The sequence below is a fragment of the Rhizophagus irregularis genome, chromosome 7 (assembly GCF_026210795.1).
Source record: "Rhizophagus irregularis chromosome 7, complete sequence".
In the NCBI taxonomy this organism is placed as follows: domain Eukaryota; kingdom Fungi; phylum Glomeromycota; class Glomeromycetes; order Glomerales; family Glomeraceae; genus Rhizophagus; species Rhizophagus irregularis.
Window position 1 is genome coordinate 1,547,507 of NC_089435.1, and position 24,459 is coordinate 1,571,965.

General features: G+C 24.9%; 6 protein-coding genes across 6 annotated transcripts; 3 read left to right on the plus strand and 3 right to left on the minus strand.

Annotated features, from left to right (window-relative positions):
- Nucleotides 1-590: 590 nt before the first annotated feature.
- On the plus strand, nucleotides 591-2,063 carry OCT59_027139 (uncharacterized protein; the record flags this gene model as incomplete). The annotated part of the gene is made up of 1 exon (XM_025334002.2): nucleotides 591-2,063. One exon carries the CDS (start codon nucleotides 591-593, stop codon nucleotides 2,061-2,063), a length of 1,473 nt encoding a protein of 490 aa, XP_025167472.1.
- Nucleotides 2,064-4,380: 2,317 nt separating this feature from the next.
- On the minus strand, nucleotides 4,381-4,773 carry OCT59_027140 (uncharacterized protein; the record flags this gene model as incomplete). Its single annotated transcript, XM_066136747.1, has 2 exons — nucleotides 4,381-4,610; nucleotides 4,713-4,773. The coding sequence occupies 2 exons, from the start codon at nucleotides 4,771-4,773 to the stop codon at nucleotides 4,381-4,383; spliced, it is 291 nt and encodes a 96-aa protein (XP_065993205.1).
- A 5,622-nt stretch (nucleotides 4,774-10,395) lies between these two features.
- On the plus strand, nucleotides 10,396-11,472 carry OCT59_027141 (uncharacterized protein; the record flags this gene model as incomplete). The annotated part of the gene is made up of 1 exon (XM_025328234.2): nucleotides 10,396-11,472. The coding sequence occupies one exon, from the start codon at nucleotides 10,396-10,398 to the stop codon at nucleotides 11,470-11,472; it is 1,077 nt and encodes a 358-aa protein (XP_025167473.2).
- Nucleotides 11,473-13,839: 2,367 nt separating this feature from the next.
- OCT59_027142 (uncharacterized protein) lies at nucleotides 13,840-15,124 on the plus strand. Its single transcript, XM_066136748.1, has 8 exons — nucleotides 13,840-14,096; nucleotides 14,179-14,187; nucleotides 14,264-14,305; nucleotides 14,381-14,452; nucleotides 14,529-14,582; nucleotides 14,672-14,728; nucleotides 14,797-14,865; nucleotides 14,932-15,124. Exons 1-8 carry the CDS (start codon nucleotides 13,865-13,867, stop codon nucleotides 14,940-14,942), a joined length of 546 nt encoding a protein of 181 aa, XP_065993206.1. The 5' UTR covers nucleotides 13,840-13,864; the 3' UTR covers nucleotides 14,943-15,124.
- A 624-nt stretch (nucleotides 15,125-15,748) lies between these two features.
- On the minus strand, nucleotides 15,749-17,258 carry OCT59_027143 (uncharacterized protein; the record flags this gene model as incomplete). The annotated part of the gene is made up of 2 exons (XM_066136750.1): nucleotides 15,749-16,908; nucleotides 17,002-17,258. The coding sequence occupies 2 exons, from the start codon at nucleotides 17,256-17,258 to the stop codon at nucleotides 15,768-15,770; spliced, it is 1,398 nt and encodes a 465-aa protein (XP_065993207.1). The 3' UTR covers nucleotides 15,749-15,767.
- Nucleotides 17,259-21,870: 4,612 nt separating this feature from the next.
- OCT59_027144 (uncharacterized protein) lies at nucleotides 21,871-23,468 on the minus strand (the record flags this gene model as incomplete). Its single annotated transcript, XM_066136751.1, has 5 exons — nucleotides 21,871-21,893; nucleotides 21,972-22,066; nucleotides 22,148-22,911; nucleotides 23,001-23,217; nucleotides 23,392-23,468. The coding sequence occupies 5 exons, from the start codon at nucleotides 23,466-23,468 to the stop codon at nucleotides 21,871-21,873; spliced, it is 1,176 nt and encodes a 391-aa protein (XP_065993208.1).
- Between the last annotated feature and the right edge of the window lie 991 nt (nucleotides 23,469-24,459).

Consider the following 24,459-nt stretch of genomic DNA (forward strand, 5'->3'; position numbering starts at 1 on the left):
TACTGTATAGTATCTTTAGACTTTTTTAATAGAAATATTATTAACCAGTTTTATTTTAATCTATAAATTAGGAAATATTAGAAATACAAATATCGATTAAATGTGTGTATAATTTTTTTCAAATGGGTCTACGATAATTCGTCATGTGAGGATTTACAACAATAAAAACCTTTTCGGACTTAATGGAATGATCAGCAATTATTTTATTATTTCCACCGATCAACAAAGGATATAACCTAAACACTTGAGACATGAAATGTAAGGTGATTATTTCATAGTCTAAATTAATTGCTCTATAATCATTTCCTTAACAAGTATTGATGATCCAACGCCCCAGCCTTTATAATAAAGGCTTTATTACATGCATGTGCATATACTATTAATTAAATTAAGTTTAAATTCTTTGAAAAAGAAAATTATTAGAAAAAATGCCAAATTATTTTGTGCTCAACCTATAGATAATTTTGAATAATAATGGAAAAAAAGAAACGGAACTGTCGATCATCATGATGTTTATTTATTACACAGATACGCCACTCCCAAATTATTTAACAATTTTTCTTTCTTAAAAAAATAAATAAAAAAAAAAAATGTTCGTTAAAGACGTACTTTTCCTAATATTAGAAGAATTAAAAGATGATAGAAAATCTCTCCACTCATGCCTTTTTGTTAATAAAACTTGGTGTGAAATAATAGTACCAATATTATGGAAAATTCCTGGAAAGTATACTCTAACTAATAACGCAAAGAATGCTTTATTTAATGTAATACTTTTACATTTATCAGAAGAATCAAGAAATATTTTGAAGAATAATGGAATTAATCCTTTTATAGAAGAATATCGACGACTATTATTTAATTATATCAGTTTCTGGAGATATTTAAATTTATTTCTTTTAGAAAGTATGATCGTTTCTATAAAAAATATTGAAAAGTACAACATTTCTATTATAAGAAAAGAAGTATTAAAATTATTTATTAATAAAAATACAAAGTATATTTATCTTGATATTCCGGAACAATTTAGTTATCAATTACATCAAATTCCAGGTGCTGAATATTGTTTTTCAAAACTTGAATGTCTTCATTGTGATGATAATACCGATCAAAATATTTTTAAAGGATTGGCTAGAATAAGCAAGTCAATTAAAAAATTAAAGTTTTATATTATGCAATGTAACAATAATGATAATTCCGGAATTATTAAATTAATTGAAGCTCAAAAAAAGTTGGTTGATGTTCATTTAGTTTATTTTTATACTAATATGAGAAATGAACCATATTGTAAAACTCTTGAAGAATCATTAATTAAAAATTCGGATACAATCCAATATTTAAGAATTGGTTGGAAACCAACTACGAAAATTCTTACAAGTCTCGTAAATTTGATAAGTTTAGATATAAATTTGAATTTATTAGGCAATACCAATTGGAATCATTTGGGAAAAGCATCTTTACCACTCTTAAAATACTTAAGAGCTCAACAAGTTCCATCTAAAATTTTGACGAGATTAATTGAAAATACAAAAGGATATCTTATCGAAATAAGTATACTTTACGAAGGTACTGATAATAGAGAACTAATTCGAGCAATTTATCATAATTGTCAAAATCTTAAATATCTTAAATTATCATTTAATAATGATAATATTTCAGAATTAGAAAATTTATTAATTAAATGTCAATATTTGAATGGATTGGTTATTTTTACTGATGAAATAAATGAACCTGATTGGGATGATTTATTTGAAATATTAACTAAATCATCACCAATTAGTTTGTATAAGTTCAAACTTTCATTTATTTGGTCATTTAAATTATTGGAATCTTTAAAGTTATTTTTTAAAGGTTGGGAAAGTAGACATCCTATGCTATTACACACTATTCCTATTGATAAATATTACACAAACATAAAGCAACCACTGCAACAATTGCAACAACAAATGGAGAATTTAATCAGAAAATACGAAGCAAGAGGGATCATTAAAAAATATGATACCGATTTGTATGAATCTATATTTGAGGAATTCGAATGGATTCAAAAGAAGTTGCTTTTTGTCTAAGTGATCATTAGTATATGTAATATTTTATTTATTTTTTTTTTCATTCTTTAATAATTCATGTATAGTTAAACCGTTAATGATTTTAATTTTTAATAAATGAATATAACATACATATTTATTAATCGAGTACGTCGGTTCATAATTTGTAAGGATTTAGGATTATTAACGTCGGGTTTGTATTAACAGGATTCTGATCGTTGAGATTTCGTAGCAAATCCATTTAAATTTGAAGGTTTATTATACAAACCATATATAAAGTCCATATAATTAAAAAATGACTCTATGTGCCCCCTCTAATAATCTAAAACTAATCTTTGAAAGGATTGCTGTAATAAGTTATTTTTATTAGTACGAAAGCCACGCTTCGAAGAACGCGAGCTAAATAAAATGTATTGGTGAATGACAAGATAATTCGTTACTTTGACTCTCAAGAATATAATAAATTTTCTACTGGAAGATTATTTGCGGTTCATGCCGCAATTGCCGCATATTCGTGATTAAGAAATTTAATAAAGTTATAAGAGAAATCAATTGATTCAACTCTGTTATTATTAATAATATCTTTATTATAGTTTCGGGTGAAACTATTTTTTCAAAATCTGAAATATTTCGCCGAAAGTATCTGAAACTTCTGAACCCAAATTAAACCAAAATTATAAAAATCTAACTTTATAAACTATAAATCGGTAATTCTACAATTTGCTGTATATTTGATTGATGACTCAACTGGGTATTATATTAAAAAATTACTCATCTATATACTCTGTGCAAAGGTCACACGTATGTTCGTCCGGTGTACAATATATGAGGTTAAATACAATTACTCACATCGGTCATATGAATAAAATGTTACTCACGCGAAAAAAAATCAAAAAAATTGCTTTCTTATGGTGAGTTTCGTCATGAGTAAATGATTACATAATTTAAATAATATAAATATATCTCAATATCTTTATTCTTTTCTTTAGGTTTTCTTTATTTTCTTTTTTTTTTAGGTCTATCTTCTAGGTCTTCTCTTTATCACCTTTTAGGCCCTTTTTCTTTACGTCTTCCCTCAGGTACTTGTATGTGGGTTGGGAGTGTGGGTTTGTGTGTAGGTGGTGTGTGTATATTTGTGTATTTCCTCGCTCTTTCCCTTCTGTCGCTTTCTCTTTCCCTTTCTGGATCTTGCAATGATTAAAAAACAAATCCAATTTTTGTTACATTCGGTTATTTGACATTTGGATTATTGCAAGACGAAATTGCCAAATGATTATGGACGATATTTTGATCAAAAAACTCCCAGCCTCCGAGATTAAAAAATGATCAGGTTATTCCAAACACTGTAAAAGTATTCAATCATTTTGTACTTGGATTGTTTAAATCAAATTAAATAAAATGGTCACTAAAACAAAACATAATAAAATTTCTAATATTTATCTTAATTTATATGATTTGATCATTAATTTTGATTGTTATAATTTTTATGCCATGGATATTTGCAATTTGGATTGGCCTCGTGTAATCAAGTCAAAATTTTTTTATCCTGTACTTTGACTTGAATTCTGGTTTAAGTGATCGTTCTCACTCTATTAACTCATGTCTCTTCATATAATTAAAAACAAAGCTTACAATTACTATGGCCATATAAATTTTACTTGTACATAAATGTTTCAGCTATATATATTCAATATAAAAAAAATATTATACCAAATCAAAAAATTGTTTACATACAATTGAAAATAGGATATGTCTATTACCTATACTGTGGCGCAGTAGTCACGTGAAAATCTAGGTGATCGCAACTTGGAAAACGGTAACCGTTAAAGTCTGTCGCGTTTATTTACTCACGAAAAATAGCAAATTCAGTGTTACAAAAAAAAAGGAATATGATTGAAAGGGTTTTAGAAAATAATTGTTTAAATTTGAATGTTAAAAATTTCTTCAACGTGCTAATCCTAAGAATGTTATTATGGAAAACTTTGTCCGGAGCGAAGCGAAGGACAATATATGTCTACGCACTATGAAAAAAAAAAATCGATTACGTGAATTTCTCTGTCCGCCACGTGATCGTCGCCCAATGAAATTGACAAATTTTAGTTTTTCGCTCCGGGTTCCCGTTTCCTAGTTTAGTTATGTTTATATGAAATCAATTAATAAATTAATAAAGTGAACAAACCGATTTATAACTTATAACTTATGTAATATTTGTTGCTGACCTAGCAAAGTCTTTTAAATAAAACTTGTTGTCACCTGATCACCACGTTGAGGTGCAGCAAGGGGTGAAGGGAAACGAAAGGGAAAGGGGAAAACGAGTAAGAAATAACAAATAATACTATCAATTATAATATTTTCTATTCTTAGTAAATGTATATTTATCCCCACACACATGATACCTTATAGAATCCTTACTATAAAACGCCGCACCACAATACCTTAGGTTATTACAAAAATAACTCTTCCCATTTGAGACTCCAAAACTAGCCCTCCATTCTATATCCTCTATGATCTGCCCATATGTAGGTGGTGGTGCATCTGGTACACCCTCACCGTCATTATTAGCATTACCTATAATTAACAAATATTCATAAGTGTCTGCAGCCACCAGTATACATACGTCATCATTGAGAGTTCACCAAACCTATACAACTGGAGTGGCAAACTATCAACCTGACCATAACAGTTTACTATCCGGAAGACTTTCGGCTGTAACCTTGGATGCACCAAGCATGTCTCATGCGAGGCGTGAACCCTGCAGTGCGCACCTACTCATACGTCCGTCCGGCAAACTAGTTAATTTATACGTACCGCATAATGCCCGATAAGCTAGACCTCTATTATAAATAGCTATCAGATTATTTTTGGAATGTCATTTAGACGATTTCTTATGTCGTGGCATTTGGGTGAAGTTGGATTTTGTATAATAAAAATTTATTTCGTAAAATTTTTCGTATCATAAAAATTTATTTCATAAAATTTTTTCGTATTAAAAAAAAATTATTTGGATATTTAAGGCCTTTTTATATATTTTTTGTTGTACAAACTTTTTATAAATAAATACACGAAAACGCGAAAAATAATCAGTTTTTCGCGTCTATTAAATAAAATTAACTCAGATAGTCTAGTCTCACGGGTTTACACATGAAAACGCCAAAAAAATCTTTAATACACATGAAAACGTGACTCATTATCTGTTATGATTATATTGATAAATATTATGTAATTCATAGTAAACATAAAGTATACAAACTATTTGAATTATCATGTGTGTTGAGTACAGCAAACTTCCGATATAATGATATGTCAGGTCCCATATGAAGATCAAATTATTAATAATTTAATATCAATTGCGCCAAACAAGACCATATAATATTATAGAAGAGTATATAAAAAGTAAGGATTAATCGAAATATAGTTGATCATGATTAACTCGAGTCAAATATATATCATCAGAGAAAATTTTCATCCTTTTCCATTCGTGCTTCTCCCCATATAGTACTTAACTCACTCATAATATAAGTCTCTTATGATTACACTGAATTACCGCCGTTTTCAAAATGATAACATTGATGGAACTTTTGGTATCGATATTGACAAAATTAAGTCAGTAAAAGAACTGAAAAAAATCATCAAGCTTTATTTAGATGAGAACAACCTTTTACTTCAAAAAGCACTTCTCTTGATAAATACAAATATTATCAAATATGGAATTATCAAAGGATCGTATTCATATTTCCCTGTATATATCTGGTAAGAATTGGATGATATTTTTATATCGCTATTTATTTACTTATGCTTAATATATATATTTTATTTTATAAAGTTGAGGGAGAAATTGCACATAAATTAAGCGAAATTGAATCGGGAGATAAAATTATTCAGGTTTTGTATTCAACATTCTCTTAGATATTCATAATATTTTTTATATTTTCTTATATTTTTTAACTTATCATTATTATTTTTGGTTGCGTACAAAACAGGGTGTTTGATTATAGGAGACAAATAGGAGATAAAGCATAAAGGCAAGGAAATATGATGCAGTGTTTAAAACCATCAACAATAAATTACATTTAGTTTATGTTGATCATGCGTGTATATCCTTTGCTGAGTTTATTCGAAAAGTGACAGATTATACAAAACCGGTACCAGATATTCGAAATTGAAAATTAATTATGTATCTTGGAAAGATTTTTGTGAAAAGGTAATATTTATAGAATCTGTAATGTCCATCAAGAATGCCCTACAATCTATTCTAAATGATCTGAACGTGCGAGATATTTTCTTTGGTATCGAATCTCCACGTCAAAAAACGGTGAGTAACACTCCGGCAATGAAATTACAAGTGATCGGAGATTCAGATCATTTATATTGTATGGAGAACATTTACAGAAATAATTCCAAGAAATCTCTCTCCACGGAGTATATAGTTACACCAGCTATTATTTTTCATGTAATCCGTAAGGGTGTGATTCCATGGATTTAGAGATGCATTGTTTTGTCAAGAGTATATGGAAAGAATTGAAAAATATATACCAAATATCGAGTGAAATGATCGTCGGGTAAAATAAAGATTATCGGTGAGACGATTTCGGCAAAATAAATGCGTCCCATATGAATGAAAAAACTGTCCAACTAAGAAGTTTCAAATTGATGAAAAGTTTAAGTGTTATTAAATATTTTTATTATTATTGGTTTATTATAACGTTTAAAATTTATAATTTTAACCATATTTTTAACGCTTAATAAATGAGTTTTTTTAAGTATATGGTATTCAGAAAATATAGAAAATATATAAAAGATTTTTACTTTCAAAACTATTTGTGTATTTGTGAGTATAACAGAATTTTTGAATAAAATAAAAAATAACCAGAAAATCAAAAGCTGAAATGGCTCTACAGTCTACATTAACATGTTTTTATAATGGAAATAGTGACTATTTTTAATTCCGATCACATAAGATGGTGATGACACAGGTATATTTTTATTTCTGAGTGGTGACGACACGGGTAAAAATCTAACCAAATAATTAGCTATCACGTGATATTTTGCCAATCTTTTTGAGAACGTATTAAAGGTTTCTATCATTAAAAGAAGTTTATTCTATGATCTTGTATTAATTACACATTTTTTCTTGTATTTTGTCACGATCGTCATCAATTTCAACCATTTTGAAAACGATGGACGCCGGACAGGTATGGAGTGCACTCAGTGCCGTAATTATTTAACTCATAAAAGGAATTTTTTGCGAAAGTTTAAATGCGACTTGAGTAAATATTAAATCATAAACAAAGTCAATAAGTAAATATTTCTTTTTTATCCTAATGATGTCATATATCCAATATGGCTATATTAATTGCATACCAAGTTGCAGATTAGGCAACTATAATTTTCTATTTTATAAATTTTCCTAATTAGAGCTTCAATCATGTCAAACTATGGAAAATCGTCTCCTTTTTTTTCTTTATAACCACAGATCCATAATCGAAACCGTAGATTTTCATTCAGATTTTCAGTTTAATCTGAAACATGGGTTATTGAATTAGTGTGATCAGGTGATTTTTTATTCAATTACAGTATAACGAAAAAACCGAAAATAACCAAAAATAACCAAAACCCCATACAAATTATATTCAAAAAGTTATTCCAAATAATTAATGGTCAATTATTTTGTGTTCTGGTCACTTTTTAATACAGTAACCACTAATGTAATAATAAGAATTACATGAAAATAAGTTGGAAATCGATTATAGCCATAGTTTATTCGTAATTTGCAAACCAATGTTTAATTATGAGAATAATGAGATAGTATTTGGTCGCGGGTGCATAAAAAGCGTGCTTAAATATTTCAAAAACTACAATTGAAAAAAAAAGTGAAGAAATCTTGAGGAAATGAAAAAAAAATTAGTAACTTCTCATAAACATACATTGTTATTAGTTCTCTTCAACGTCTTTACATTTATTAAAAAAACAACTGAACATTTTCAATATTATAGTATATTAGAAAATTATTATCTATTAGGCTTAATTATAAATAAGGGTAGGGAAAATTCTAGAAACAAACGTAATTTAAGTGATCATGTGGACATATAAACTCGCCACTGTATCACGTTCAAAATATTTTTTTGCTGTTCGTTTCGTATTTTCGCTAGCAGTATATAACTTGGTGGTTTCGATTCCTACGATTTCTATAATCGATTTCTACCTCTCGTTCTCCCTTCCCTTTCCCTTCCCTTTCGTTCTCCCCTTCCCTTTCGTATTCCCCTTTCCCTTTCGTTCTCCCTTTCCCTTTCGTATTCCCCTTTCCCTTTCGTTCTCCCTCCTAGCCTCCCTTCCCCTTTCGTTCTTCCATTTCCCTTTCGTTCTCCCCTTCCCTTTCTCATTCCTTTTCCTTTCGTTTCCCTTTCCCCCTGATCAATGTTGCTGCACCTCAACGTGGTGATCAGGTGGCAACAAGTTTTTAAAAAGACTTGGCTAAGTCAGCAACAAATACTTAAACTAAAAAAAAATATAATACAACTATTAAGAAAATTCAAGTGTCCCTCAATCGTTCTTTTTTTTTATAATAGAAAAGGATCTCAAGTGGGTCTCGCATAATTTGCTGATGTTACTATGATAAGTACACTTCGATATTTTTTTTTTGTCGATAGAAATGAAATGTTGAAAATATTGAAGAATGCCGGTTATCATCTTTCTAAAAGGTCATCATTTTTGGAATCTACTGCTAGTAGTCGACATCAACAAACGAAAATTCTTTTCGTTAAAAGAAATTCAAAATATATTAATAATCATTATTACTAAAAGCGACTGATTATAATTATATTTTATTTTCAGCAATCTATATTTATAATAGTAAAATATTTATTCGCGTTAAATAGTCATTAAAATAGTTTATAGGGTTTATAGGCTATTGACTTAATGTTATAATTTAAGTGAAATTGCATTGACTTTACTTTTTCATAATGATAAAAAGTGAGATATTTTAACAAAAAATCTGTACGATGGTTTCATTCCGAAAAGTTGAATAGCTTGATGAAAATTGTTTTTTAGCCGGAACCCTATTTTTTATTCTATAAAATTATAATGTTATGTATTGCGCTTTTTCTCTAGTCAATAAAATTAATTCCACACTTTAAAAAAAATTTATTCTATTTGCTTATGGTATTTCTTAAATTTGTAGTAGTGTCTTCATTTTTCTCTAAGTTAATTTAATGATAATAGCTAGCATAATTCGATTTTATGTAATTATGAAATTAAGAGGTATAGTACTAAATGATAAACGCATGTGATATTAATTCTAGACGAACGAATCGAATAGAATAAAATTACTCGTTCGTTATTGAATACATAGACGGCGGGACATTAGAAAAACATTTAAGAACCAATGTTAGAACTTTAATCAAATGGGAAATTCAATTAAAAGTACGGAAAGAATAAGAAAAAAAATAAAATAAAAACGGTATACTATAATAAAAGAATTGCTACAATAAGAAGTTTTACATTGTTAATAATTATGAAGATATTATTAAATAAAGGAATGTTATGAGAAAAATAGTGAATAAGAGACATATAAAATTTGAACCATCCATAGATTATCTGAATTTTCAATTTTCGTTATTATAATAATAAAGTATTTAAAAAATTATTTCGGGAAAATTATTTAACAATTAATTCGTAATATACCTTATTTCATAATAGTTGAACCAATTAGATAGGAAAAAAAAAAAATAAAACTAGCCAGTACAGTTTATGACTCACGATTGCATCTTTTATATATTATTTGCATCATGATCAGACATTCATCATACGATATTTTTTTTATAATCACCCATGGCATGACTAATATTGAGTTGATTGTTAAATAAAAAATTAATAAAAATCTTTGCGTAAATAATTATACACAAACTACGCCATAATCATAAATTTATAAATAAATAAGGACGAATTTCTCGTCCCCCCATTTTAAAAAAAAATGATGTTGCAACTCAACGTAGATATACTTTTCCTAATATTTGAAGAATTAAAAAATGACATGAAATCCTTCTATTCATATCTTTTAGTTAACAAAACTTGGTGTATAATGACGGTACCAATATTATGGAGAGATCCTAATATAATTTCTTTATCTGACGAAGCAAAAAGTAAACTATTTGATGTAATATTTTTACATTTATCAAAAAAATCAAGAGATATCTTGAAGAACTGTGGGATTAACAACCTTTTCACATAGACATATCAACATCCTTTATTCAACTATATTAGTTTCTGGAAACATTTAGATCTACGTTTTATAGAAGGTCTAATGTTTCAAGGAAATATAAAAGAGTCTAACATTTTTATTATAAAAAATGAGATAATGAAATTGTTTATTAATGAAAATACAAGAATTATTCATCTTTATATATCACGAAATTTTAATTACAAAGTACATAGTATTCCAGGAGCTGAACATTGCCTTTCAGGACTTGAATCCTTTAGTTGTCGTAGCTGTGTTGATCAAAGTATATTAGAAGGATTATCCAGTATATGTAAATCAATTAAAAGACTCAAATTTTTTGTTGATTCTTCTAACGTTAATATTAATTTTGGGATAATTAAATTAATTGAAGCCCAGAAAAATTTAAATGAAGTCTATTTATTCAATTATTCGGTAACTAAATCATTTGAAGGATTAATTGAAAAATCCTTAATTAAACATGCAGATACTATCCAATATTTGAATATTAGATCGGCGCCTGTTACGAAATTTCTTTCATACCTTGTAAATTTATCAAGTTTAGAAATTGAATTCATGGATCCATGGAATAATCTAAATAATTTTGAGAATTTTTCGGTACCTAATTTAAAAATTCTAAGAACAAAACATGTTCCATTTAATATTTTAGTAAGTTTAATTGAAAATACAAAAGGTCATCTTACCGAAATTAATACATTTTATAATTTTAATTATGAAATTGTTAATACTGAATCAATTATTCAAGCAATTTATAAAAATTGCCTAAATTTAAAATATCTTTTATTCTCATCAAATAATTCTAATTCAATAATTCCAGAATTTGAAACTTTATTAATTAAATGTCAATTTTTAAATGAATTAATTCTTCTTATACACGATCATAATGATTATGCATTTAGTTGGGATAAATTATTTATAATATTGGCTAAATCGTCACCAATCAGTTTATTAAGGTTCAAATTTTATTCCATTAGTATGTTTAATTTGAAAAACATAGCATTATTTTTTTATAATTGGAAAAATAGGAACCCTATGACATTAGGAATATGTAACAATAACTCTTATTTTAATAAGAGGAGTAAAAACAAACCTTTGGAAGATTTATGTGAAAAATATAAATTAAAAGGAATAATTAAAAAATACATCATTGAATATTCTAAATTAGTAGATTATAAAGATTTTACGGCATTTAATTAAATCATAGAAAGTCGAAAGCGTTCTATATAAACAAGTCTTTATATATTAATTGATATTTATATTTGTTAATAAAAAGAAATTATTTTTTGCGGCAAATTTGGTTGTAACTTGTAAGACATAGTAATGTCCTTTATTTCGAATAAAAATGATTCATTAATAAATTCTCTTAATATTTATCAAGAAAAATTTTTATAGATACTAACGCGTCATGATAATATAATACATTTTTAAATAATTTTATGATTGTTGAATGTAGTTTAATTTCTCTACTAATATCTTATCCATTGCCAATTACAATTATTAATTTAAATTAATAGAGATCTTGAAATAATTAATAATTGCAAAATATATACAATTTATATTTTGTAAGTTTGTATAATAAAAAGAATACAAAAAGGAAAAAAGAAATTTAATAATTTAATACATGACAAAAAAACATTTGTTTTTTTAAACCTAATCTTAACAAAAAATAAAATGGAATGCAGTGAAATAAAACGAAATGAAATAAATGAAATAAAATAAATGAATTAAATAAGTCATTACTTGAGAGTCATGCACTAGAAAATAAAAGAACGATGCCAAAACGTGGCAAGGGTTATTAATAATACAATATGTTGGGAAATAAATTAAACTTGAAATAAAAAACTTTTGAATTCTTTTATATTAAAAATTACAATTATAATTGAAATTATTTAAATTATTTGTATAACTGATAAATTCTATTGCCTTTTTATTATATAATTTTTATCAAAATAAAGAAAAAATTGCGATTTTACCAACGTCAATTATGTAACTTGCAAATCAATCCGGATACTATTTTTTCTGGGAGACGCTAGGGTTGTTAAATCGTAATTTAAATCATGTACTAAGATTATGAATGGGAAATGATTTTTCCAAGGGGTTAGGATAATGAAATTTTATGCAAATCTGCGGCAATCTCCAACAAGAAAAAAAAATTAGAAAGTAGAAACATATATCAATATATTTTCCTTTTTTTGGTAATGAGGCGACTGAGGCGTCAAATACTACGCCTAAAGGTTACAAATTTATGTGTGCACAACATGAAGTTTGATCAACAATTTGCATTTTATTAATTTATTACGGTTTGAATGAACGAACTTAAAATAATTCTTTCTTTTCCCTTAATTTATTATGTCCACTCTTCGATATGAATTAGTTAATGCAACATATCATAGGGCAATTTTTTTGACTGATACTAGTATTTACAATGATATACACAAACAATTTGAATTTCAAAAACAAACAGTCCTTGCTGATAAAATTCTTACAAATGATGAAAAAATTTATGGAATAAGAAAATTAACTAAAACTTATGATCGAAATAAAGTTATTTTAAATTCAGGAACAAGAAGAATTTGTGAAAATTGTAACCAAGAATGTTTAGCCACATTATATTGTGAATATTGTGTCCGAAATTATTTAAAAGAAAATTTTTCAAACTGGACATCTGGGAATGATGATATTGACAATTTAATACAGAAATGTCAAATGGAATCACTTAATCCACAAAGGATAGTTGAATGGATTCCATATAACAATTTGAAAAATATTAATTATTTAACAAAAGGTGGATTCTCTGAAATCTATACAGCGGGTTGGATTAACGGATATTATGAAGAATGGGATTCTGAAAAAAAAACAATTAAAAGAGTTAAAAGACTTGGAATACAAAACTTTGTAGGATATGTAGCACTTAAAAAATTAGAAAATGTTGAAAGTGCAAATCAAAGTTGGTTTGAAGAGGTTTGTATAATTTTATTTGAAATTTATTTATAAAATCCTGTTTTTTTGTATTAACAATAGCATTGTTGTCATTTAGGCTAAATCACATTTAACTATAAGTAATAAATGGTCAGGTGTTGCTCGATGTTTTGGTTTAACACAAAATCCATCAAATGGATATTATATGCTTGTAATGTGTAAAATGAATATAGATTTAAGAAAATATTTACAACAAAATCATAATCAACTTACATGGAAAGATAGAATGAAAATTATTAATGAAATAACTCTTGCGCTTTATTATATTCATAAAGAGAAAGCAATTCATAGAGATTTGCATTCTGGAAATATATTGTATTCACAATTTAATGATAAGTGGTATATTAGTGATCTTGGATTTTGTGGACCTGCTGATAAATCTTCAACAAGTATATATGGAAATCTTCCTTACATAGCACCCGAAGTTATTGTTGGAAGAGAATATACTTTTGCATCTGATATTTATAGTATTGCAATTCTTATGTGGGAAATTTCATCTGGACAAACACCATTTATAAATTATGAACATGAAAATGATATTGTAATGAATATTATTAACGGTATAAGGGCAAAAATAGTGCCAGGAACTCCATTAGAATATAAAAATTTAATGAAAGAATGTTGGGATGCTGATCCATTAAAAAGACCTGACGCTGATGCACTTGAATCCAAAATAAACCGAATTAATTTATATTATCAAAATATGTCAGATGAAGTATTCAAATCAGAAATGGATAATTTAGAAATGAATAAAGTAGAAGAAAATTATACAAGTAGCAGGTTATTTACAAGTAAAATTCACAACTTTGGAAATCTACCTGAACCAAGAAATGCAACAGAAGGTATAAGCGTATAATATTTATTAATGAATGTATTTATTTTAAAATACATTATTATTAATGTTATCTCTTATTATAATAGAAGAACAAGAAGGTATAACCATATAAATAATAATTTCTACTATTTTATTTGGTTACTAAAATAATTCACTTTATTTTGCTACTAATAGCGTTTCATAGTAAATTGTATGATTTTAACATTCCTAACAATAGTAAGTATTTATTAATATTACGGCATTAAATTACCATATAATAATGTTTAATTTAATAATTGTCATTTATTTCAGTTAACGATTTTAATAAATCAAATAAGCAGAATAGTAGTAACAAATCATCAAAAATAGTTACCATTTTTAGAGGTAATGAATCTTAATTATTGCCAAATCAAGATTGAATTTTATAATTTTTATATTAAATCAATATCATAAATTTTAGATAGTAATAAAAAATTATCTAAATTATTTAAAAAGTTGCAAATAAATTCAAATGGTAAGAATAGTAATAAATTACTAACAAATTAAACTCATTATTATATCAATTTCATTTATTTATTAAACGCGACTTTTATTTAAATTTAGATGATGAAAAAGAAATAACTCAACAACGAATAAAAGGGAAAAATATTAATGTTGATGGTAGGTGAAAATTTTACGTAATAACAAATAATCCTTATACTATTTTAAGTATGTTTATTTTCTTATAGATGATGACGAAATATATAATAATCCAAATTTTCATTCAAAAGAACAAGATGAACTGGAAATTCCCGATGGTAAGTTCTTAAATAAATAAGGTTTCTTTTTAAAGCAACTTAATTAATTTAATTTTTTATCTTTAGATGGATTTTAAATTGACTTTATAAATCAAAACCAAAACCAATATTATATTATATTCCAAATTGTTATCATTTATTTATACTTTATTTTAAGTTATTTAAACACTAAGATTAGAGTAGTTAAAATGTTTTACAAGATTCTTAGTTTGTAATTTAAATAATTATATAATAAAGTTATTAAAATTATTAAATGTATAAATTATCAATAAAAAATTTATAATAAAATTTTTTAACCTTTACAATAATTATTCGAATTTAGGCGAAAATAATAATATTATGAAAATAAATTTTACATTATTGAATAATATTTAATCTTTTGTTCAATCTCCGTCAGATGAATTTTGTCGTTATTTATTCTTATCTAACTTTATATCTTATATATAAAAAAAATGACAGATCGAGCATAAGGTCCAGATAATAATATCTAAAACAGCAACATTTCAATTTTCCATATGATGAACTTATTTCAACTATTAATAAGATTTTTAGAATTTTAATCTAATGTGTTTGGAAAATATACTATATTTTATTGTTTAAAACATTATAATAATTATTTATAGAAAATTTTAATCAAAATTAATCATTTATCTTTTTGGCTTAAATGGTATGGTTTGAATGTAAATTTCTGGCTGAATCAGGGATTTTGTAAAGTAAACAAGTTAGTATTCTAAGCTTGATAAAGATTAAGTAGAAAAGGTCATATCTAAGTAAAGTGATTAATTAATTTTATAAAGTTTAATACATTTCAATCAATTTATATAAATATGGCGAATACGATAATAAAACAAATAATAAACAATAAAAAGAAAAAAATAATATCCAATATTGCAAAATTGGTTTTAATTTAGAATTTGAAATACTTCATATTCTTCCACATAAAAATCATCATCATTTTCTCTGATTTTCTTTTCGTAATCATAATTATAACAATTACCAAAGTCTCCAGATAAAACAAGATCGTCACCAAATCTTGGACCACTAGCATTATAGTTAAATATAGCACAATTTTCATCTCTCACGCGACTTAAAATATAACTTTCAATATCATCACTGCTCATAAAAGAAAATATAAAACTATCGTTAGTAGTGCCAAAATTACCATCGTTATTAGATTCCCATTCAATTGGATTATACCCCCCAAGAATTTCAGTACTATCTTTCACTTTAACAATTGTTATAGTATTAGACTGATTGTCACAGATTTCATGAAATTTTTCAACCGTAAATCCATCACGAGATCCACGCAGTAACAAATTGAATTTGTACGCAGTTTTTATCTCATCCGTAATTTTTATTCTATCGATCCATTTCGAGATTAATTCAGCATGTTGAGTTGTAATGATTTTGGAATCAATATTATTTTTCTTAGTAGTCATACGAGATTTTGATTGTTTAATTGATTGGTTGTTAGAATCCAAAAAATATTTTAATAAATCTTTATATAATTCTTTTGGTAAAACTTTTTTATAAGGTAATATTTCTTTTGAAAATTCATCAGAAGTTAAATTATAGAATCTAATAAATGGAATACACTTATGTAAACTATTTTTCAAAGTATTAAAATCTTCTTTTGAAAAATTTGCAGGATCTGAAGAAAGTTCTGGATTTTGAGCAAGTCCCCATTTAAGCACATGTTTCCATATTTGAATTTCTTCCATTTGAAAATTATCACTTTGAATAATTGTGATCAAAAGTTTTTCTGGAATTAAAGCAAAATTTAGAGATTTGAATATCTTATCTGGCTCTTCGGAGGTTAAATTAGTACAAAAATTTTGAAGTTCCAAGAAAGAATCGTTCTCAAAGCATGTTTGATATATCAAATTAAAATTTTGTTCCATCCAATTTGCCTTAGTTTTAATTAAGAAGGATTGTATATAAGTGATCAATTCTTGAAGACCAAGTTCACTTCCGGCAATCAAGATTTTAATTATATCCGAAGTATCATACTCCTCCAAGGAAATTCTTCCACTATAAATATATCTAAAAATAAAAAAGCGTAAACTTAAGTATGTTGTTATACAGTATATTCATTTTTGTAATTTTAATTTAATTCTTTTTTCTTCTTAATTATACCTTAAGATTATTTGAAAAATTTCAGGTAAAATATTTGGTAATTTTATATGAACCAAAGCCCCATCATTATTCTTTTTATTTGTTGATAACATTCTTCGTAGATACGTGGAACGATAATGTAAGATAACCATATGAGCACGAAATATCTTTATATAAGGATCATTACCAACTTCAATAGTAACATCATAATATTCTTCATCATTTAAAATTTCAAGTAAATTCTGAAATAATTTTGGTAAAAGATTATTATCATCCATAATTTATAAATTTTAAAAAAGAAATAAAAAGAAATAAAAGAAAATGATCGACAATTTTGTCGGTTAAACCCTATATATACTTTAAATTGCCGCTGCAGTTTGTTGATCCGAGACTCCTATCATGACATGGTTATATTGTAACATTTTATCGGGACAAAAATTTTTAGTATAGGTTTTCTTCAAACTAGCTAAAATAATGGATTAAATAATGGAATTCTTGAAAGACTCTATAAAGTAGAGTTTAATAGGAGTGAAGGACTAGACGGTTTTATGATAAAGTAGATCCATAATGGTGTATTTAGCCGAAAAAGGCTCGAGCGTAGATCGTCGTGGATTCCAGGGGATTTTCTGCGATTAAACCGGGTCCGGATGATCGGCCATCAGGAATTCGGCTCCGTTTTTCGGTTATAGCAAAATTGCTGCGCCTCAAAATTTCATAAATTATCTTGCGTGAAATTATAATAATTAGTTATTTTCTCCTGTCTAATTACTGTGATACAAATATACCTCTTTTTTTTCTCTTCGCTCAACAATATGTCATGTTCAAAAATATTTTCAGGAGATTTACCTGAAATAACATAATATTAAAAATATTTTAAGAATGATTTTTCAACTTTATATTCATGTATTTTAATCAACAGATTTTGGTGTCGTCTAACGATTCCATTATTATGGGAAATCCATTTATAATTTCTACTGGAAATTATAAATTTATTGAAATATACTTGAATAATTTAAATAGTGATTTAAAGTCAAAATTAAAAGAATATAAAATTAATTATAATTTATTACCATCAAAAACAATTTTCAATTATCATAATTTTATAAAATCTTTGGATACGCGAAAGATTAAATCTTCTACTGTTAAGTGGACTAATAATATTATTAGAACTTTAAAACTTGATCTTTTTAATGATATAGATTTAAAAACTGATTTTATTGGATTGATTCAAACGTCACTATTTAAAATGTTTATTGAAAATGAAGTAATTATACATACTTTAAGCATTGAGATCTCAAATTATGATTTCTATCAAAATGAAATGTTTGAAATAATTTTACAAAATCAAAATTTCATCCACAATATTGGAAATTTAAAACTTTATATTGATGATACTTTTGATTATTCATATTTCGATAATTATAAGGATATATATATATTAAAGATAATTTATTACAAATAATTAATACACATCAAAATCTTAAAAAAAATTGTATTAGCTCACAATCATTTTCCTTTATTTCAATCATTATTGTTATCAAAAGTTGGTAATTGTTCAAATACTTTAAATACGACCATACTATATGAAGTCAATTTTAATGATATGATCGATTTAAACAAAATATTTGAACAATTAAATGTTTTGAAATCTGTTCATATCATTTATTGTATTTCTTTAAATAGTAGTTTTATTCATCAAATTTTTAATTTAGCTAAACCATTTAAATTAAAATCTTTATTTATAGATGAGAAATCACAAATTGATGAATCATTAAAATTATTATTGCAAAAATTTGGTGGTTATTTAGAAAATATTGGATGCAAATATTCTCATAGTATTATCAGAACAACAAATACTAAAATTATTATTGCAAAAATTTGGTGTTTATTTAGAAAATATTGGATGCAAATATTCTCATAGTATTATCAGAACAACAAATACTTAATAACATTATAATACAGTATATTGTAAGAATACCAAATTTCTTGAGTTATATGAATTTAAAGAACATCATAAACATTATCTTTCCATTGATTTAATTGAAAACATAAAACAAAATCTTAATTATCTTTCTATTAATGCAAATTCAATTATATTAAGAAATTTAGGTCAAGCTCTTCCTTTTAAATTAAAATATTTAAGTTTAAATCTTATCAATAATTTAATTGATCTAGAAATATTTTTAAAAAATTCTCAAAATACCTTAATTGAAAATTATTAATTAAAGGAGATAGTATGATGGCTACTATTTTATCTTGTATAAAGGAATTTATAATGAAAAGGAAGAGGGTCAAAATATTTGGCTATTATGAATTTTAAAAGTAAAGATTTTATTTTCTTTAAAGAATGAAGTAAAAGAATTTGAATTGTATAATATTAAAATTCGATATTATGATATTAGAGTTCATGAATTTATTAAAGAAATGGATTAATCTGGATCAACTAGAATGTAGTCATGCAAAAACTTTTTCAATTTTAAAATATTGAGCTAACTTAGGAATATTTTTTGAGTATAAATAAAAAAATTATTATGGCAACATTAGTACTTAGTTCAGTTGATAGCTGACGTGCGTCAAACGTAGTTTGATGCCTGACGTGTCACATAACATTAAGGCAGAATAAATATTGAATTTTCAGTATTATAAATTTTTATAATTAACCATTCTTTTCTTCTATTTATAGGATGCCAGGGCTGCTCGAATAATTAGATAGTCTGAACTTTCAGTTAGCTTCAGGTAAATAATAGAGAATTATTCAGTTTTTTTTTATTCAAGAAATATACTAATGTTTATTTTCTTTTTTTGGAACCCTTAATTCTTATTGTTTGAAAATTTTACCATATTTTTAACAGCTATGATGTTCTTAAATTCCTAATGATAGTTCTAACACCAATTAACAATATTTATTTGCAATTGAAAATTAAATTTATTTATACAATATTTTAAAGCAAACTGAATTTACAAATTTATAATATTAAATAATACTTAATTAAAATTATATAAATTCGTCTGAATTTTAAATAAAAATCTATACAAAACAAGAGTTTATTATTCATAGGGAACTGTGAAATTTATAATAAGAAATAGTATTTTGTTTATTTTTGTTTTCAAAATACAGTAGTTAGAACTAGAGGTCTGCATTGACCACTATTTTACAACCCGGCCCAGCCCGCACTTGGAAATTAATATCAAGTGCCCGGTCCGGCCCGGCCCGGACTGGACTGGACTGGACCCGGACTTTTATTGTATCATATTGTTGTAAAAACACAAAAATCGGCCAACTTAATTTTGGCCAGTTTAATTTCGGCCGGAATTAAGACGATTTTGGCCAGAATTACGAAAATCCGGGTTTAACGAAAATTTATGTTCCGGCCTGGACCCGACCCGGGTGAATTTTAAGGAAAGTTTGCCGACCCAAACCCAGATCCGGGTCCGGGCGGGTTAGGGTTTCCAGGTTCAGGGTCCCATTAGTAGACCTCTAGTTAGAACTGTTCTGTCAGTCATTTTATATATAAAATGGTGGCTATAAGTTGTACTAAGTTAGCTGTCAATTTTAGATTTGACATGAACATTGCAACTTAGAGCATTTAAGTTTATACTTTAGTGTATATATTATTATGAAAATTTTTATGGTTTCAAAATGATTACAAGCAATTATAAGCAATTTATAGGCTTTATTATAGAATTATAAAAATTATTATTAGTTTGTAATTTTTGTATTTTCTTTTTTTATTATTTTGTACAAGTTCTTAGTAAATTTACAAACAATTTATTCTAATTGAAATTTTCGATTTTTTATAATTTTTTAGGAAACCATTCATTTATTAGTAATTTGTATTTATATTATATTCAAAAATCGCGCATATTTGTTAAATATCAATTTTTATATTAACAATCTGCCATTATTTATGAATTCAAAGAATGAATTTTTACCTAAATTAGAAATCTTTGAGTTTAATGAAATTTTAATTACTTTAATGTCATCAACTTTTGATGTATATAAAAGTTCAAATTTTACACATTAGATTAGTTTTGTATCCCTATAAAAAGTATTTATATTTAAAATATAATTAAAAACTTTTTAAAATATATTTAAATTATACTTAAAATATATTTAATTTAAAAATTGTGAAATACTTATAATATACTTAAAATGTATTTAAAATTATCTTAAAATATATTTCTAATATATTTAATTTTTGCCAAAATACTTAAAATATACTTAAATTATACTTAAGTCAAAATTTAAGTATATTATAGATATATTTTTTACATACTTAAAATATACTTATAATATATTCTATAATATATTTTAAGTATATTTTAAATACATAAAAAATATACTTATAATAGTCTTATAATATACTTAAATTTTAATTTAAATATAATTTAAATATATTTTAAGTATATGGGCAAAAATTAAATATATTAGACATATGTTTTAAGATAATTTTAAGTATATTTTAGATATATTAAAAATATATTTTAAGTATTTTGCAATTTTTAAATTAAGTATATTTTAAATATATTTTAAATATATTTTAAGTATAATACTTTTTATAGGGTATATTTATACTTTTAATAAATTATATTTCATAATTGGATAAGTTACAAAAGAAAAAGATTTATTTAAATTACAAACTAAAGAACTTATAAAATATTTACTATTCTGGCCTTAGTGTTTAAATAATTCTAAATAAAATAAAAAAATAAATATACATATTTGGATAAAGGAATTATTCAAATTGCAAACTAAGAAACTTGTAAACATTTAACTGCTCTAGCCTTAGTGTTTAAATAAATCTAAAAAAAATGAAACAAAAAACAATTTGCATATCAAATGTAGCTTTAAACAATATAAAATTTTTTACAAAAAGTACAAATAATTACTTAGTTTTCATCTGTTTCAATATCTAGATAATTAATTAAATAAAATTAATTACAAATAAACAATTTGCAAATTACTTTGTTTTGTGTAATATAATACATACCTAATGAATTAATATCATTACTAATTCTACAATTGTCCAAACATTCACTTTCAAGATATTTATTCAATTTTTTACTAGTAAAATCAAGTACACGACTTGTATAACATGCTTGTGGATGAGATTCTGTAACAAGGTTGTTATTCCCAATTGGTGTATTTATAAATTCCATAACATACCTTTTTAATTCTTTACTAATATCTTCAATTTCCTTTTCATAAGGAAGAATAATCCACTCTTCAATAATATTTAAAACTTCTTTAGAAGATGGCCTTTTTAATGGATCTTCATCCCAACATTTTTTCATCAAATCTACATAACATTGTGGAGTATTTTTAATGATTTTAGGACGTCCACCTCTACAAATACTTAAACTAAGTTGAAAATCATGTGCTTCATCATTAAATGGTGGCACTCCAGATGTAAATTCCCACATAATCATAGAAAAACTATAAATATCACTAGCTGGAGTAAAATGCTTGCCTCTTAAAATTTCAGGTGCCATAAATGGTATAACACCATAAATTTCATATTTTTTCAAAAATGATTTTATAGGTTGACATAATCCTAAATCACTAATATAGACTTTAACATTTTCATAGTTTTCACTTTCTTCATTTTTTTCACTTTCCTTATTTTCTTCACTTTCATTTTCCTTATTTTCTCCATTTTCTTCATCTTTATGATTTAAAATGTTGCCATCATGAAAATCACAATGAATAAGCTTTTGTTTATGTATCTCATTAAGCCCAGAAATAATTCTATGTAACATATGTAATTTTTGCTTCCAATCATTTTTGATTATTTTTGTCAAATTTCCTCTAAAATTACCTTTGTTTGCATAATCCATTACTACCATATAACGCAAAGTATCTGGGGATCTTGTAAATCCATAAAAATTAATAATATCATATGAATTTAAACATCTTTCATGATTTTTCCACTAGTAAAACATAATAATAATATATTAGTATAAATAAATTATAATTTAGTAAAGTTAAAAAAGAAGAAATAAATAATATATTATCATACTTCATTTAAAAATTGGTTTGAATTTTCATTTAAATTATTGTGACATTTGAGAACTACTTCTTTATTTCCATTATTGTTTAACCAAGTAGCTTTGTATATAATGCTAAATCCTCCTTTATCAAGATATACAATATTTTTAAACTCATTATAAGGAATCCATTTTAAATTTTTTTCAAGAATAAATTTGTCTATATTTTCATCTCCACATCTCCTAAATCTATAAATTTAAATAATTAGTAAAATTATATTAAAGTTTATATAGTTTATATTAAAATTTACACTAAAATTTAAAATTAGAATTAACACTTACCCTAAAATTTAAATAAGAATTTAATATAATATAAATCTTAGTTTTTGTACTAAAATACATATATAATAAACTATAATTTACAACTTACCGACTAAAGTAACAGATATTTTTTTAAAATAAGAATTCAGTTGATTAAAACTATAACTGAAATTTAACATTACTATATAACTTATAACTTACTTGCTATATTAATAAATAATGTTTTAAATAAAAATTTAGTTTAAAATTATATAAAAATATTATATAAACATGTAATAGTAAAATTAAATAAATAACTTACTCTCTATATTATTAAATAATTATTTTTAAAAAGGAAATTAAGTTAGTCTGAATTATAAGAAATATCATATAAATATATAAGTAATAAAATAAATAACTTACTCTCTATATTATTAAATAATTTTTTTCAAACAAAAAATTTTAGTTAGTCTGAAAATATTTTATAATAATCAAATTAAATAAATAACTTACTCTCTATATTATTAAATAATTTTTTTAAACAAAAAATTTAGTTAGTCTGAAAATATTATATAATAATCAAATTAAATAAATAACTTACTCTCTATATTATTAAATAATTTTTTTTAAATAAGGAATTTAGTTAGTTTAAATTATAAGAAAATATAATATAAATACGTAATAATAAAATTAAACAAATGACTTACTTCCTGTATTATTAATATTTTTTTTTTTTTTTTAAACAAGGAATTTATTAGTTTAAATTATATGCCATTATTATATAAATATATAACAATAAAATTAAATAAATAACTCACTCCCTATATTATTAAATAATTTTTTGAATGAAAAAGTAAATTAGTTTAGATTGTATGAAAATTTACGTAAATATATATAATAATAGAATTAGTTAAATAACTTATTACTTCCTATAACTTACCACCTATATTATTAAATAATTTTAATAAAAAATTTAGTTAGTTAAATTATATGTAATAGTTATGCAGCCTAATTATTTAATAAACTGCAAGCATAATGATACAGTTATTGAAAGGGGAGTAACACCCTGTAGGGCGTATCTAATAACTGTAACATATTGTATAAATATGTAATAGAACTAAATAAATAACTTACAAACTATATTAATAAATAATGTTTTATATAAAGAACGTTAGTTTAAATTATATACAG